The sequence below is a fragment of the Pteronotus mesoamericanus genome, unplaced genomic scaffold, assembly GCF_021234165.1.
Source record: "Pteronotus mesoamericanus isolate MK-2021 breed Mesoamerican mustached bat unplaced genomic scaffold, CSHL_Meso_final contig_221, whole genome shotgun sequence".
Lineage (NCBI taxonomy): Eukaryota > Metazoa > Chordata > Mammalia > Chiroptera > Mormoopidae > Pteronotus > Pteronotus mesoamericanus.
The window spans coordinates 15,396,101-15,411,241 of NW_026555092.1; the positions used below are offsets into that span (position 1 = coordinate 15,396,101).

The following is a 15,141-nucleotide window of genomic DNA, read 5'->3' on the forward strand; positions in this document are numbered from 1 at the left end:
GGACCTAGACAGATAAAGACAAGACCGAAGAGGGCATATCAATGATAGCCCAAGGGGGAGAGAATTTTGAAAAAGCATTTATCCCCTCATATTTTAAGTTGATATCTAAAGTTTTCATCATTAATTTATATAGTTGCAATGGATGTAAATTTTGGCAAATTATAAACGACAATTTAAGATAAAACTGTAAAGTTACTTTTTATAATGCATCCCACAGAGTCTACATAACAATTGAAAAACCACTGTTATCCACTTAAAATAATACAAATAAGCTCTTTAACATTTGTTAATTCTACATTTTATCATCTCTAATTTATATTTATATTCCAATTCCCCATTAAATGTTATTCAAATGTAACTTTTTGTTAGAAAAACCTTTAATTGATCACATTTGAAATAAAAGTATGTATGTATTAAAGTAGAATTTTAAAAATTTTCCTGTAATTGTATGGATCTATTAGAAAGAATTCTTTGAATTGACTAATCATTATAATTATCGTTGAATTAATGATTAAAAATCTGCACAAAATGATATCATCACAAATTTTAATACATAAGCATAAAGTGTAAAAATCTACTGGAAATGCATCACTCAGTGAGATGGATAGGGCTTCCCCACCAATTAATTCATGTGTCTGAATGACTGTTTCTTACGGATAGATTTTTTTGTTTTCGTAGATACAGTGCTGAGCAATATTACACAAATAGCTGGGAATGCTAGTTTTCTTATAGGAATGTCAATCAATTCTTTGTTTTCCTTCTGAGTTATATGCCAAAAATCAAATAATGTTCTTTCATTAGCTGACAGTTCAATTAGGCCCACCACCAATTCTTTGTTGAAAGCAAAGAACTGGAAACAATTTGACTTGCAAAATAATCTGTTCTCCTGTCATTAGAGTCCATCACTTTCTCAAGTGACTTTTAATTATATGATTACTCTCATTTTTGAAGCATTTAGGAAGAGTTGGGAAATTGAAGGTACTGTTAATTTCAACACATCTTTAGCACTATAATGTCACTGTAATTTAAATATACTTTAGTTGCAGCTGCAGATTTAGCTCAATTCATAGTAAATAAGTGTGCAAATTAGCAACACCACTCTTTATCAATCCAATTAATCAAGTCAGACTTATCTTCGGTCAGAAAAAATTTCACTTTCCAAGTCAAACAAATGTGTTAACAGTCGTTCCTGTGACCACATTTCACTTCTGAATTCCAAGACAGATATGGCATTGCGCTTTGAGGGGAGTTTGTCCCTAGAAAGTAAGACCCTTTCGGTTCAGGTTTCTAACCTACGTTATCCTTGCTTTGCTCCACGCACTCTCTCAGGCAAAATGCCGCCTTTTGACTCACTCGGGGTGGAAGAGGCCAGATGTTTAATAAAAATCTAATCACTACCGACCGTTCTCTAACGTGCCTGAATTCAGAACACCGGATACAGGCCAAAATACGGCACTTAAAATGCCTAGTCTCGCTGTTAACTATACCTTTAATCTTAATTTATCCCGGGATGAACATACCACAGTCCGAATAGCATTAGTTAGAGGAATGGTCTCTAGAGCCTGGGACGTCGGCTCCTCTCGTTCTTCTCAGCTATTTCAGGGCTCGAGTAGCAGTCCACTGTGTTAGTTCCCGCTCAGTCCCACTACACGGGGCGGGGATAAACGGCTCAGGCCGCAGCTCATCCAGGCAAGCGCCCCGAAGAGAAGAGATGCAATTGCGGCTCTGGGAGCTAAGAAGCGAAGAGCTCCGTCGCGCTGCGGGGCTGAGGAGGTAAGCCGGAACCCTCTGCAGGAGCTCGGCAAGCAAGGGAAGGGACAGAAGGTTGGTGTAACGCAGCTCTGCGCGATCTGTCGGGGGCGGAGCTGGGGTTGGCTGCGGCCGAGCGCGGCCTCTGGACTTCGGTCCTCCTCCGGCCGGAAGTGAGGAAGGCGGGAATAGCCCTCTTCCGGCAGACGCTAGGCAGCCCTTAAGGGGCGTCGGCAAGGGGAAGAGTGTTTGTGTAACACTACCGGCTGCGCGCTCTGTGTAGGATGGGGGCGGGTGTCGGTGCAGGGGCTCTCGGAAGGGACGGATATAGCTGTGACACTGTCGGGACGCTCTGAGGGGACAGTGTTGGTGTGGTACCGGTGCACGCTTAAAGGAGCAGACGGAACCAGATGGCCGTGGGCATGTGGGCATCGCTGGACCCGATGTGGGAGATCCCGGCCGAGAAGCGTATCTTTGGGGCCGTGCTCCTCTTCTCTTGGACCGTGTATCTCTGGGAGACTTTCCTAGCACAGCGTCAGGTGAGCCTAGACGAGGCCAGTCTAACCCCGACACCCAGTCAGCTCTAGGCCAGTCACGATCTCGACCCCAAGTCCCTGAATGCTGCTTCCCCAGTATCCAGCCTCGACCTTATGGGTTCCTGCTGAGCTTCCCAACGTGGTCCGATGGTGGGATTGGCCTTGAGAGGATATGGTGCTCCAGGGACGTTTTCCACATCGTGATCGTGGAACTTGGGCCGATTAGGGCCTGGTGAAAGACAAAGCAGACTGCGGCTTCATCAGGCTTTAGCTCTTGTGCCTGCCCCACAGCTTCCTAAAGATCCCCAGACTTCTCTTTTTCACCTTTGGCAGCGATCCATAAACCTTCAGAGGGTGATATTTTACACTCACAACTTCCTCGAGACGTTTGTATAATCATGTTCAACCATAGAATTAGGAAACCATTTTCTGAAAATAAAGATTTCTTAAACCTTCCAAGTACCTGAATTCTCTTCCCTTAAAAAAAAAAAAAAAAAAAAAGTATGTTATTTTTTGCCCGTACAACAGTGTTTTCTTTTTTTCCTTAAGAGCGTCTTATTATTTTTGTTTAAACAATTAGTAAAGTAGGAAATGAAAGTTTCTTAGAATTCCCTGGATATGAGCATAATTAACAGCTTGATGGATTAGAGATCTGAACTTTGAAATGAGATAGATTTTAAGTTTAATTGACTGCTTTGTTGGTATCGCTCACTGCTGGTTTGCTTTAGCTACATTCTTCTATGTTGTTGCTGAATTATGTCAACCATAAAGGTGATGAAAACCTTTCTCTTTGTAACTGCTGCAACACTTTTTCTGGAGCATTACAGTCTTTTTCCTCTGAAAATTTCTTCTCATTTTACATTCTGCATGAATCTTTAAATTGAAATTTTTAATTGTTCTCTCTCTGTCAATATTTGGGTTATATCTTGATCTCTTCTTTTAATCCAGAATATTCAAAGAGGTGTTAAGATGAAAAACATTAGTTTCTTTCACCTAACGTTCTCTGACCTAATAACTCTTTGGATAGCTTCATTAGTGCAGAATTTTGTAGGCCCAGAGAAGATACTTTGCATAAAGTAAACACACAGATGAGATATCGAACATTTCATTGTCTTACTTTAATAATAAACCTAGTTATAGTAACTACTTTCCTATAGTGTCATCTTTACTCAGTTATGCTTTAATGTAACACCTTTTAGTGAGGGTTTGGTAAGATGCAGAACAATAGAGAAGCCATTTGTCATGAAACCATTTAGAAGATGCTGTCCATTACGTTGTATCTGTTCCCTGTATTATGTCCCACGGGCTGAAATTACCTTTTGGAATTTCGTGTAATGAAAAAGTTTGTCTTTCTTGAAGACCTAATATGTTTCTATCTGTTATTCCTCAAATTTCCCTTAATTTGGCTTCAAGGACCAAATTTAATTACTAGCCACAATATCTGTTAATACTCATGACTAGCATATTTGCTTCATTCTTTCATTCATGAATTTGTTTTCTATATTATAGGATGTATGTTATTTTAATTTTATTTTTTTAAATATTTCATTTATTTATTTTTAGAGAAAAGAGGAGGGAAGGAGAAAGAGAGGGAGAGAAACACCAGTGTGTGACTGCCTCTCTCGTACCCTGCACTGGGGACCTGCCCTGCAACCCAGGCATGTGCCCTGACAGGGAACCAAACCCTTGACCCCCTGGTATGCAGGCTGGCACTCAATCCACTGAGCCACACCAGCCAGGGCTGGATATATGTTATACCTGAAATGAGTGGTACCCTTTGTGATGTTACAATTTTGGTTTGCATATAAAACAAACTGAAATGTGATGACAACGCTGATTTTAATCTTACTTAGTCAGCTAGCCTCAGATTCTCTGCTCTTTTGCTTTCCTGCATCAGTTGTTTTACTACACAGTGTGCTTGATCAAATGCAATTTTTGTGTATATGTAAAACGAATTCAACAGTCTTAAGAGACAAGTTAATGCTATAAACCATTCAATGTTTGATCATAAGTGACTACTGTAGTAAATAATGAGTTGGTTTGACTGTTTCACTAAAGTGTTTTCTTCAAAATATTTCAGAGACGAATATATAAAACAACAACTCATGTACCACTGGAGTTAGGACAGATCATGGATTCAGAAACATTTGAGAAATCTCGACTGTATCAGCTGGATAAAAGTACCTTCAGCTTCTGGTCAGGACTTTATTCAGAGATTGAAGGCACTGTGAGTAATTCATGACTTGAAGAGACTATCAAATAGTTTAATACTTTGTATGTTTGTTTTCCTTTTTGTATTCACATGATACAAAAGTGGATATCGCATCTATAAATCCCAGAATGCTTTCCTGACCTTTGTTATTGATAGGTGTGGAGCAAAAGACTCAGAAACATAACTGTTTAGTTATGATTTCACTTATATATGGAATCTAATGAACAAAATAAACTAACAAACAAAGTAGAAAGAGACTCATAGATACAGAGAACAGACTGACAGTTGTCAGAGGAGAGAGGTTGTGGGGGTAGGTGAAAAGGATGAGGGAATTAAGAAAAAAACCACAGACACCGACAACAGTATGGTGATTACCAGGGGGAAAAGGGGATGGGGGAGGTAGAAAAGGGTAACGGGGGGATAAACGGTGATGGAAGGAGACTTGACTTGGGGTGGTGAACACACAATACAATATACAGATGAGGTATTACAGAATTGTACACCTGAAACCTACATAATTTTTATTTTACTTTAAATTTATAAATCATGTTTATTCTATTATAATTCTCAATTTTTACCCCTATACCCCCCTCTACCCATCCCACCCCCACCCCCCGCTTCCACAATCGATTCCCACTCTGTTGTCCATGTCTATGGGTCATTCATGCATGTTCTTTGTTGAAAACTATGTAATTTTATTAACCAAATGTCACCCCAATGAATTCAATAAATTTTTTTTTAAACTTTCTGGAAAAAAAATTGTAGCAACTGTCACTGAGGCCAGGTGTGAAGAACGGTGTATTGTAAGTTATTCTTATAGCAGCCCCTACTTCTCTTCATGCCTGTATCTTAACTCTACAACCTATCTTCCACATTATAACCAAAGGAATTCTGAAGAACAATTTTGATCATGTTTTGCTCCTACAGGGTGAAGTCCAAATTTCTTTGCATGGTTTATGAGGTGCTTTTTGCTTTCTTGAGCCTCATCTTTTTATTTCTCCCCCCAAATTCTTTCCGCTTCTTTCTTTACTCATACCCAAGTTGGTTTCCTACAACTTTGAGTCTTCTTAAAGGCCAGTATCTCTGCCGGGTGCCCTTTCTCTCCCTCTTCAATGCCACTCACTCACTGAAGACTGATTAATCCCTACTGTTCTGTTAGGATCCAGCTGAGACATCCATCAATTCTTCTAAGAAGCCATTTGAAACTCCACCTGTCCCTCAAGTCTGTATAGAGTAGCATTCTATTATTATTCCTGTCACAGTACTTCCCAGGTTGTATTGAATTTGCCTGTCTAGTTGACAGGCTGGTAGTTCCTTAAAGAAAGTGTTCTTTAAAGTCTGGTCAGCATTTTATACCTGGTTGGCATATAATAAGCACATATTTCATATTTACTGAGTGAAACAGTGAATGACAGATCATTTTTACTTAGCAAAACAGGGCCACTCTTACCTCCATGCTAAAAGAAGAGGCCGTATAGTATAGACTATACCATTGTTTCTCAGTCTGTTTCTCATGCTCTTCCCTGGCCCCTGACCATGTACCTTTTTAGGCATTATTTTTTCCTAATCGTCCCTCCATGAAATTTTAACACCACAGATAAACTGTGTATCTGTTTCTGATATCTGTATATCTATACAAGTATGTATATCTGTGCTTATGAAATGAGTGAAATTTTTTTCCACCCTGAAACCAGTTTGGTTTTCCACCCCCAGGAACAGTTGAAAGTGCATGGTGTAGAAGTTAAGAGCACACTCTCAACTTAGGTGGCTTAAGTTATGTGACGTCAAGCAAGTCACTCTGTATTTTCATGTTTCAGTGTTCTCATCAGTTAAAATTGTATGGTAATATTAGTTCCTCACTCAAAGTGTTGAGAGGATTAAGTGAGTTAATATATGTAAGATGCTTAGAACAGTGCCTGACCCATTGTAAGTGCTCTGTAACTGTTGGCTGTCATTGGTTTCATCCGTACTGTCATGCTCATCATCTCTTCCTCCAGAACTCGTTTAGAACCCCTAGTACCACTAAGAGAAAGAGTCCTACTTTGAAAATGATTGAGATCGGTTATCACAATTGTTTCATCAGTTAAAGAGGAGAAACTGACTGTTGATAGCTTTGTTAAATGATGACAAAATTATTTATCTAGTCACAAAATTTGCCTTGACAAATATGGAATAGTAAGATTAATGTAGTTAGAACCAAGTTGTTAGAAACCTCCCATTTCCTCAAGATGATGGAAAATGGCAAAACTTCTGGAAAAGTTATATCTTAGAATTAATAAGTGATCTGAAAAATAAAATTGCAATGGCTTTTGGGACAGACGGTGAATGCTAATTATTAGTCTTTTCAACATTGGTTGTTTCTTTTTAAATTACATTTTTGCTAGTCTAAGCCAAGTTTAGTTACTGAGATATTGAAGATTAGTATTAAAACTTGATGCCTTCCATCCTGGGCAAGTAGCTCAATTGGCTGGAGCATTGTCCTGTACACCAAAAGGTTGTAAGTTTCATTCCCAGTCAGGACACCTGCCTAGGTTGTGGGTTCCATCCCTAGTTGGGGCATGTACAGGAGGCAACCAGTCAGTGTTTCTCTCTCACACTGATAATTCTTTTTCTCTCTCTCTCCCCCTTCTCTCTCTCTAAAACCAATAAAATATATCTTTAAGAACAAAACTTCCAACCGAGCCAGGAAAGCCAGCATTATCGTGGGTTATTTGAATTTGTTAATTTATCTGAAGCATTCCTTCTGTCAGGGACAGGACCTACGTGGGAAATCAGCCCTTAGAAAGAGATGGAAGTAGACATGAGACATTTAGACACTGTCATCTTTCCTCATTGATGTTTGACTCTTTGAAGTTCTTTGACTTACCCCCATGAGCCATTATAAAATTACAGGAAAAATATCTTCAGTATCCTTGTTGTCATTAGTAAAACAGTTCCAGGAGAGATGGGCAATAGCTTGGTTGTTAAAGTTGGTGACCATGGGAATGGTTCTGTTTGTCCTAGGAGATGACAGAGGTAGAGAGAGTACGTGTATAGAATAAGAGCTTTGTAATCTGCTGTGGCTCAAACTAGAAGCAGCACGGATGGGCGAAAGCTGGGAACAGCAATAGTCATCATTATAACAGATGTATGAGTAGTGATTGTCACTTCATGTATTGTTTTTATTGTTTGATGTTTACAACAGTGCTCTGAGGTAGAAAGTCTAGGCATTATTATTCTGTTTTTATGGGTGAGAAAGCAAAGGCTCAAAGAAATTAAATGGTTTGTACATTTAATGACCAGGTGACTCTAATAAATGGGAGAACTGGGTTCCAAACCCTGCTCTTCTGAATCTTTAAAATTACATTGAAGAAATCATTCTTGAAACTCTAGGAACTGCAACATGAATGTGTTAAATTTATCCTTGGGGAATTAGTAGCTAAATTTACCATCATATAAAGAAGCATTTTGTGGTACTTTGAAGTCCTGTTCTGTTTGAAAACAAGTCCATTAGTCCCTGTCTTGTGTTGCTTAAAATCAATAGGCTTGTATGCTTTGGTCACAAGAAACAGGTACAAATATTAATTTAGACTTTTTATTTTTTGTTTTGGTATTTTCTACCTGGGAGGACACAAGCAGAGGCCTTGTGTGACCACAGGTGCCACTGTTCACACAAATGTGACAGAGCATCCAGAGAAAAAATGTCCAGTCTCTCTGAGACTGACTTTCCTGACATCTCATAGATGTCCTCTCAAGAAATGGAATGGCTGGGGAGTCGACACAGTAAGGCAGAGAAGAAAAGTCCCCACTGTGGCTTTTTAAATTTGTGCACGTTTCTGAGTGAATAGTATAGCCCCTTTGAGCCTCATTTTTCTCCTCTTTAAGATGAGAAGTGTATAGATATTAAACTTTATCACATATGGTTATGACAAGGACTGAGTAACATAATGTAAATGAAGCACATAGTACCGTGCTTAATATAGCAATTACTTAGTCAGTAGGTTTATTTGGGCAAATTACTTTAACTTTCTGAGTTTCAGTTGCGTCATCTATAAAATAGAGATGACTATGCTCTTGCCCTGCCTGCTTTTCAAGACTTCAGTGAAATAATATATATAAAAGCACTGGACTTGTTTTTGCTGAGATCATTAGTTCTTTTTATAGGACAACCCCTGGAGCATATTCAGTGAGATGATCAATATAGAGGAAGTTTACTGTTCACTGTGCTTTGTTTTTTATTCCCCAGAGTATACTAAACAAGGTTGCAACGGCAGTATCCAAATACATTCATAGATGCTTTCAAAGTTCGTATTAAAGCTGCTCTCGATACTCACTTAAAAGCAGGAATTTTAATATTAAGTGTCTCAGCCCTTCGCCAAAAGCATTATAAACCCTTAATTCTGTATTATCTATTAATACTGAGAATAGGATGAAATAGATGCCATTCCAAGTCGATTAGTTCAACAAGTAGAGCATATACCGTCCATTGATGCCAGAACATGCCTTTTGGGAAAATGGGGTTTATGCCCACAATTGAGTCAATAGTAATAAAGTGGAAATAGATGGACCTAGAGCTAAGGGAACCTTTAAAAGCAGTGTATTGAAACAGTGATTTCAAATTTTGGTGTACGTCGGATTTTTCTAGAGACTGTTGGGCCCCATTTCTAGTTTCTGATTCAGTAGTTCTGGGGCAAAGCCTGAGAATTTGCATTTCTAACACATTCCCAGATGATGCAGATGCTGCTGTCCAGAGACCATATTTGAGACCCTTGCTATTAAAACAACCCAGCTTACTGGTAAAAATCTAAAAAGAAGGATAGCATCAAGTGTGAGCGAGACTGTGGGGAAACAGTAACACTCAGATACTGCTGATGGGGGTGTGACTTGGTATAAATACTTTAGAGAACAAGCTGATGATACTGAATAAAGTTAAAAACTCACCAAGGATGGATCTAAAAAATGTAGAGTATAAAAGGCAAGTTGTACAATATGATGTCATTTATATACATTCTTAAAAAGCATGTATAAACAAACCACTATATTATTTACTCATGAACTATCTTATAGTGCTCCAAACACTCAAAGTACAAGATACCTTGACTGAACTGGTGGGATATTGTGCTTCTAACCAAGAAGTGTGATCATTGTGTTCCTGAGGTTCCACAGAAAGAAACAACAAATTGATTCCTCTCTTTTTAAAAAAAAAAATTATTTATTTTTAGAGAGAGGGGAAGGGAGGAAGAAAGGGAGGGAGAGAAAAACATTGATATGTGAGAGATACATCATCGGTTGTCTCCTGCACACCCCCAACCAGGGACCTGGTCTGCAACCCAGGCATGTGCCCTGATCGGGAATCGAACCGATGACCTTTCAGCTCTCAGGCCAGCACTCAGTCCACTGAGCCACACCAACTGGGAATAAATTGATTACTCTTAACAAAACGAATTCCACAAACTTAGAACCTGTTGTGGGAAATCGTGTTTCTTCAACATGTGTTCTCAAATTTTAATAGCTGTCCCAGTGTGGTAAGTGGACACGACACTCCACTTACACCAATACAAATACTCTGTCCTGACTGAAGAGGTTATTTCCTGTTAAGGAAAAGCTAGTTATGGGGCCATAAAGCTTAGTTCAGATTGCATTTCTGTCACTCATGAGCTGTGGGATTTGGACAAGTTGCTCAGCCTTTTTAAGCTTATTTCTTGATTCAGAAATCCTTTGTTGTGGTCTAGCAATGTCAGTGGAAGTTTATCTATACTCAGGCTGCAGTATTTTCAACACACATGTGGGACAGGGGACCTGGACCCTATCTTTTGGTGCAGTGGAAAATTCGAGCCAGTGAAGCCCAATCCTTATAGCAAGCAGCATGTAGATTTTTTTTTTTTTAAATCCTTTGTTGTGGTCTTTTGGCAAAAGCTGTTTTTAAACAGCTTTATTGGGATACATAATTTCCATACCATACCATTCCTCTATATAAAATGTACAGGCAAAAACCTTTTAACAGTCTAAAGTTACTATCTCACTTGGTTTATATTCATTGAAATGGATATTTTATCCTAAATGAGATAGGTCCTTTTTTGTTTGTAACATGGTAGTTTCTAGTACTACTCAAATGTGAGCAAAGTATGCTTTGTTTTATAGCTTATTCTTCTCTTTGGAGGAATCCCTTATCTCTGGAGACTTTCTGGACGGTTCTGTGGCTATGCTGGCTTTGGACCAGAGTATGAGGTATGTACACCCTCTTCTTAACCTCCTTGGCTCTAATGTGACACCTGTCCTTTGTGAGCACATTTTGTTTGTGAACCAGTCATTTTAGTCCGACACAAGGGAACTGGGTGATGTAGTCTCTGGTTAGGCAGCTGCTTCTCAGAACAACTCTATGCAGTGAATGGGAAAGCATGAATTTTGTTGAACCCACACTAAGCAGGTAGTCTGTGCCACACAACTGAGCAGACGCTTCAGACAAAGGCAGAGTGTGTATCTCTTACAGTCTCCATTGAGCTGCTTGATTTGACTACCCAGTCTTCCAGAAACTCCAGTATAAGGCAAAGCCCTGAACCTGAGACTTCCCACCCATGATGGTTCCTGGCTTTTCCATAGAAATTGCCAGGTCTATTCCCTCCTTCCTGATTCCTTTTGGAAATGATGGATCTCTTTTACATGTATAGGTACCTTGTGCTTTAATCAGCTCATCTGATGTCCCTTTTCTGTATACCTTTTTCTAAAGCAGCCAAATTCTTTTATGACCACTTTTCCAGTGATGCCTCTCTCTCTTCACAGAGTCTTGCTCCTGGCCTGTTATATGTGGCGTAGCAGTTTACTGACATAATCTCTGCATTGTTTCAAAAGGATTTAAGGTGGTTTTTTATAATGTCACGACTCGCTCCTTTTTCAGTTCTCACCCTAAATGTCACTTTCTCAGAGAGGCTTTCCCTGACCACTGCATCTAAAATAGAATTCACTTGTCACCCTTTGGTGAAGCACATCACCTTATTTTATATTTTTCATGAAGGCACTTATTCTATCTACAGCTATCTTGTTTATTTGTTTACTTTTTATCTCTCTGACAGGAATTTTAAGCTCTATGAGGACAGAGACCTTATATATACACGTATCCTTCACTGCCATGTCACTAGTGCTAGAGCAATGCCAGTAACAGAGTAGGCACTCCATGAATATTTGTTGAATGAATGAACACCATATATATATATATATATATATGCGCACGCTTAAAAATAAATATTTTTTTACCTTAATGGGACATATTGTATATAATGTTCTGAGATATTATTGTTGCTTAGAGATCTCTTCCTGCCTGTATATATAGGTCTTTGTTTTCTTTAATGTCTACATGGTATTGGCTGTCCTTTCTTTGCACAGTTCTGGTTATACAAATTTCAGTCACCACAGCTTAGTTAAATAACACCAATCCCTTAAAAACATAGTTCAAATTTCAGTTACCATAGTATATTATGGGAGTAATTGCATAAAGTACAAGCTTCCCTGCTAGCTTTTTGCTCCACAGATCACTTTCAAATAACAGATACTCATAGTCATCAGTGACTAGTCACCTCACTTTTTTCAAACCGTGTCAGTGAGTGGTCAACCTGTTAATCAGTTTTACAGAGTGTGTATTGCCTCCTGGTCTCCCAGCTATATATCCTCATGACATTTTACAAAAATGGGTAATTGAAAGAGAATTGGCCAACAAAGATGAAAATATGGCTAAGATACAGAAAATGGTGGCACCAAAGTGAAATTTAAATCTAATGTGAGTGAATTTATAGATGAAATATCTGCCCCTGGGAATGCTGACCCTGCTGCCCTTAGAGAGAGTTAGACATGCAGCCAGAGGAGCTTGCAGGAGGTGATCTTACTGGTATAAATGAGGAGAGCGGTTTTGACGAAAAAGATGAAGCTGTCCCACAGGTAGAGTTACTGGCAAAAAACTCACATTAGAGGACCTTAGATATTTTAAACATTGATAGCTCAAAGGGTGAAATATTCAAAGCTGAAGTAAGCTTTGAGAAGGCGAGCATTGTCCAAACTACTTTTATGTTTTTTTACAAAGAAATAAACACTAATTCTTAATGTTTCTAATGATATAATTAAATTATAGTATACTAAATGAATATTCATTTTATTATTTTTCTATATCTTTACATATTTAGAACTGACAGTAGAAGGTAGCCAAAATTTTAAAGATCACAGAACAGTAATTTTTTAATATTGATTATTAAGATATGTTGATAAACTAGACAGAATGGGGGATGTTTCAGAAGACTATAGGTGAGCAAATGTCTGGATTTTCAAGTCTTTTAACTGTCTAAAGGACTTCAGATAACTTTCATACAGTTCCTGTGTAATAAAAGAAGATTTAACACTTCCTTCTCTAGCAAGTAAACTTTGAGGGTATAGATGATGTTTCAGACCTTATATTACTGATAAAAACAAGCACATTGCTTGAGATCTAGTAAGTACTTGGCAATTACTCATAGATTTGTTTACCAGTAATTCATTTTAAGAATGAATTAATATTAAACTATAAAAACTGCCATTTTTTTCCTTCTTGTGTTTAGATCACTCAGTCCTTGGTGTTTCTGCTGATGGCTACACTTTTCAGTGCATTGACTGGTTTGCCATGGAGTCTTTATAATACTTTTGTGATAGAAGAAAAACATGGTTTTAATCAACAGGTATGATAGAGAATGCAAATGTTCTCTTTTAAATGTGAAGACCTTTTATGCTCTTCTGCTAGCAATAGTTGAAACATAATTTGCTGTTTTAGAGGGTGAATTGAAAAAAAAGGAACTGCATATTTTAAAGATCATAGTTTAAAGTCTTGCCATAAACTCTTCTATCACTAATGTCTAGTGTTTCAACTAATAACTCTTACATGAGTTTATTTTAAATTGTAAAATGTAAGACATTTACTTATTGTCTTAGGTTATGTAGTATCATGTAATATAGTCTCACTACCTTTTAATTTTTAAAATTGCTTTAGTAATGTATCTTTTATATTCATTTATTACCATATTTGCCGTGTATAATGCGTTCCTGTGTATAATGCACACCCACATTTTTGGCCCAAACTTTCAGGGGGAAAAAATCTTTCATTTTAATTTTTTTATTCAGTTATTTGTTTATTTATATTTAGACACTTGTTTTTGTATTATGAAGGGATTTTAGCATTTATTTTTTAACATATGGTACAAGAAATGTTATGTAACAAATAATTACAAAACACAAGAACAGATATGAGGTATTTCAGGTACTACCCATGAATAATGCACATCCTTATTTTTCCCTCAAAAATTTGGGCAAAAAAGTGCACATTACACATGGCAAAATACAGCAGTTATTTAAAAAGCAGTCTCTCAGTTTCTAGTGATGATGTTTTCTTTTTTCAGACTTTGGGATTCTTCATGAAAGATGCAATCAAAAAATTTATTGTGACTCAGTGCATTTTACTGCCTGTGTCTTCACTTCTGCTTTACATTATAAAAATTGGGGGTGACTACTTTTTTATTTATGCCTGGCTGTTTACATTAGTTGTCTCTCTGGTGAGTAACATTTTTGTTTCATTTTCTTTTACAAAGTACCTTGGTGTGCTAAGTATGGTTTAGACGTCATCGGCATGTAAACAATTCTTAAGAAGCAGATGAAATATAAATAGGTGCTCATAAATCCCCCTCTTGGTTTCTGTTTTTGGTTATAAAAATAGGAGAATTGACTCTGACATAGATTTTTCTCCTGTTGATTTTTACGGATCCTAGAGGCTAGTTGTTACTTGTAATGATTTAGTTGTCAGGCAGTTTTGGGCTATGCATTTATGAGTTGCCACCTGAATGGATGACATGGTTTGATAATGTAATGACTCTTGACTGAACTCCATTGCCTGAAAATCATGGCTGTTTTGAAAAGAAAAGATTGAAGAGGGATAAGAAGAAAAAAGCATAAACTTACCTGGCTTTTCTTTGCCCTTCTTCCCCTGCCTTTTCCTTCCCCCAGCCCCCTTTTCCCTTTCTCTCTCGTCCCTTCTCTATCCCTTCCCTGTTCCTTTCCCCTTCCTTTTCCCCTCTTCTTCCTACCTTCTTTTCTCCCTCACTGTCACCTCTCCTCTCTTCCTTCTCCCTCCCTTTTTCTCTCATTCTTTCTCCCTTCATTTTCCCTTCCTCATATCTTCTTTTCCTCTTCTCCTCCCCATATTCTAAACTGTTTCACAACACAAACACTACAGTACAGTCACAATGGTTTGTTGATGGCCCCTAGAAAATAATCATCTATTATCTCTTAACTGCACTGCTGAGGTGTATTTTAGTCTGAATTGCTGTGATACTCATTGTTTCACTTCCCATTGGTGGGATGAAGATCAGAAAATGGGCGCTAGTTGGATTTATAAATATCTGTTGTATGCCAAACTGAAGTGAGAGGAAAGAGCAGAGAAAATCTTCCAAAATGCTTAAGGAAGAGCTGTTTCAACCAAAATGTAAAATTGTAACCTGCAGGTAATTACTTTCAGCAGACCAACCAAATAACAGACAGCACACAATCAAGTTCGAATAATTATTTTTTCAGCAATGACTTTAGGTCTATTTACAAATACTTTGAAAGGCAAAATTCCAAGTTATTAAGGGCTTATGAAGTGTCAGAAATCCCCAAGAT

The 15,141-nt window shown here is 37.9% G+C and overlaps 1 protein-coding gene across 1 annotated transcript in view; it reads left to right on the top strand.

The window, feature by feature from the left end:
- The first annotated feature begins 1,999 nt into the window (after positions 1-1,999).
- ZMPSTE24 (zinc metallopeptidase STE24) overlaps positions 2,000-15,141 on the top strand; it is a 39,518-nt gene continuing 26,376 nt past the window's right edge. The window contains exons 1-5 of the mRNA XM_054572043.1: positions 2,000-2,288; positions 4,366-4,512; positions 10,618-10,704; positions 13,056-13,172; positions 13,887-14,039. Coding sequence (XP_054428018.1) covers positions 2,160-2,288; positions 4,366-4,512; positions 10,618-10,704; positions 13,056-13,172; positions 13,887-14,039 — 633 coding nt within the window. The 5' untranslated portion in view covers positions 2,000-2,159. The remainder of the gene's footprint in view (positions 2,289-4,365; positions 4,513-10,617; positions 10,705-13,055; positions 13,173-13,886; positions 14,040-15,141) is intronic.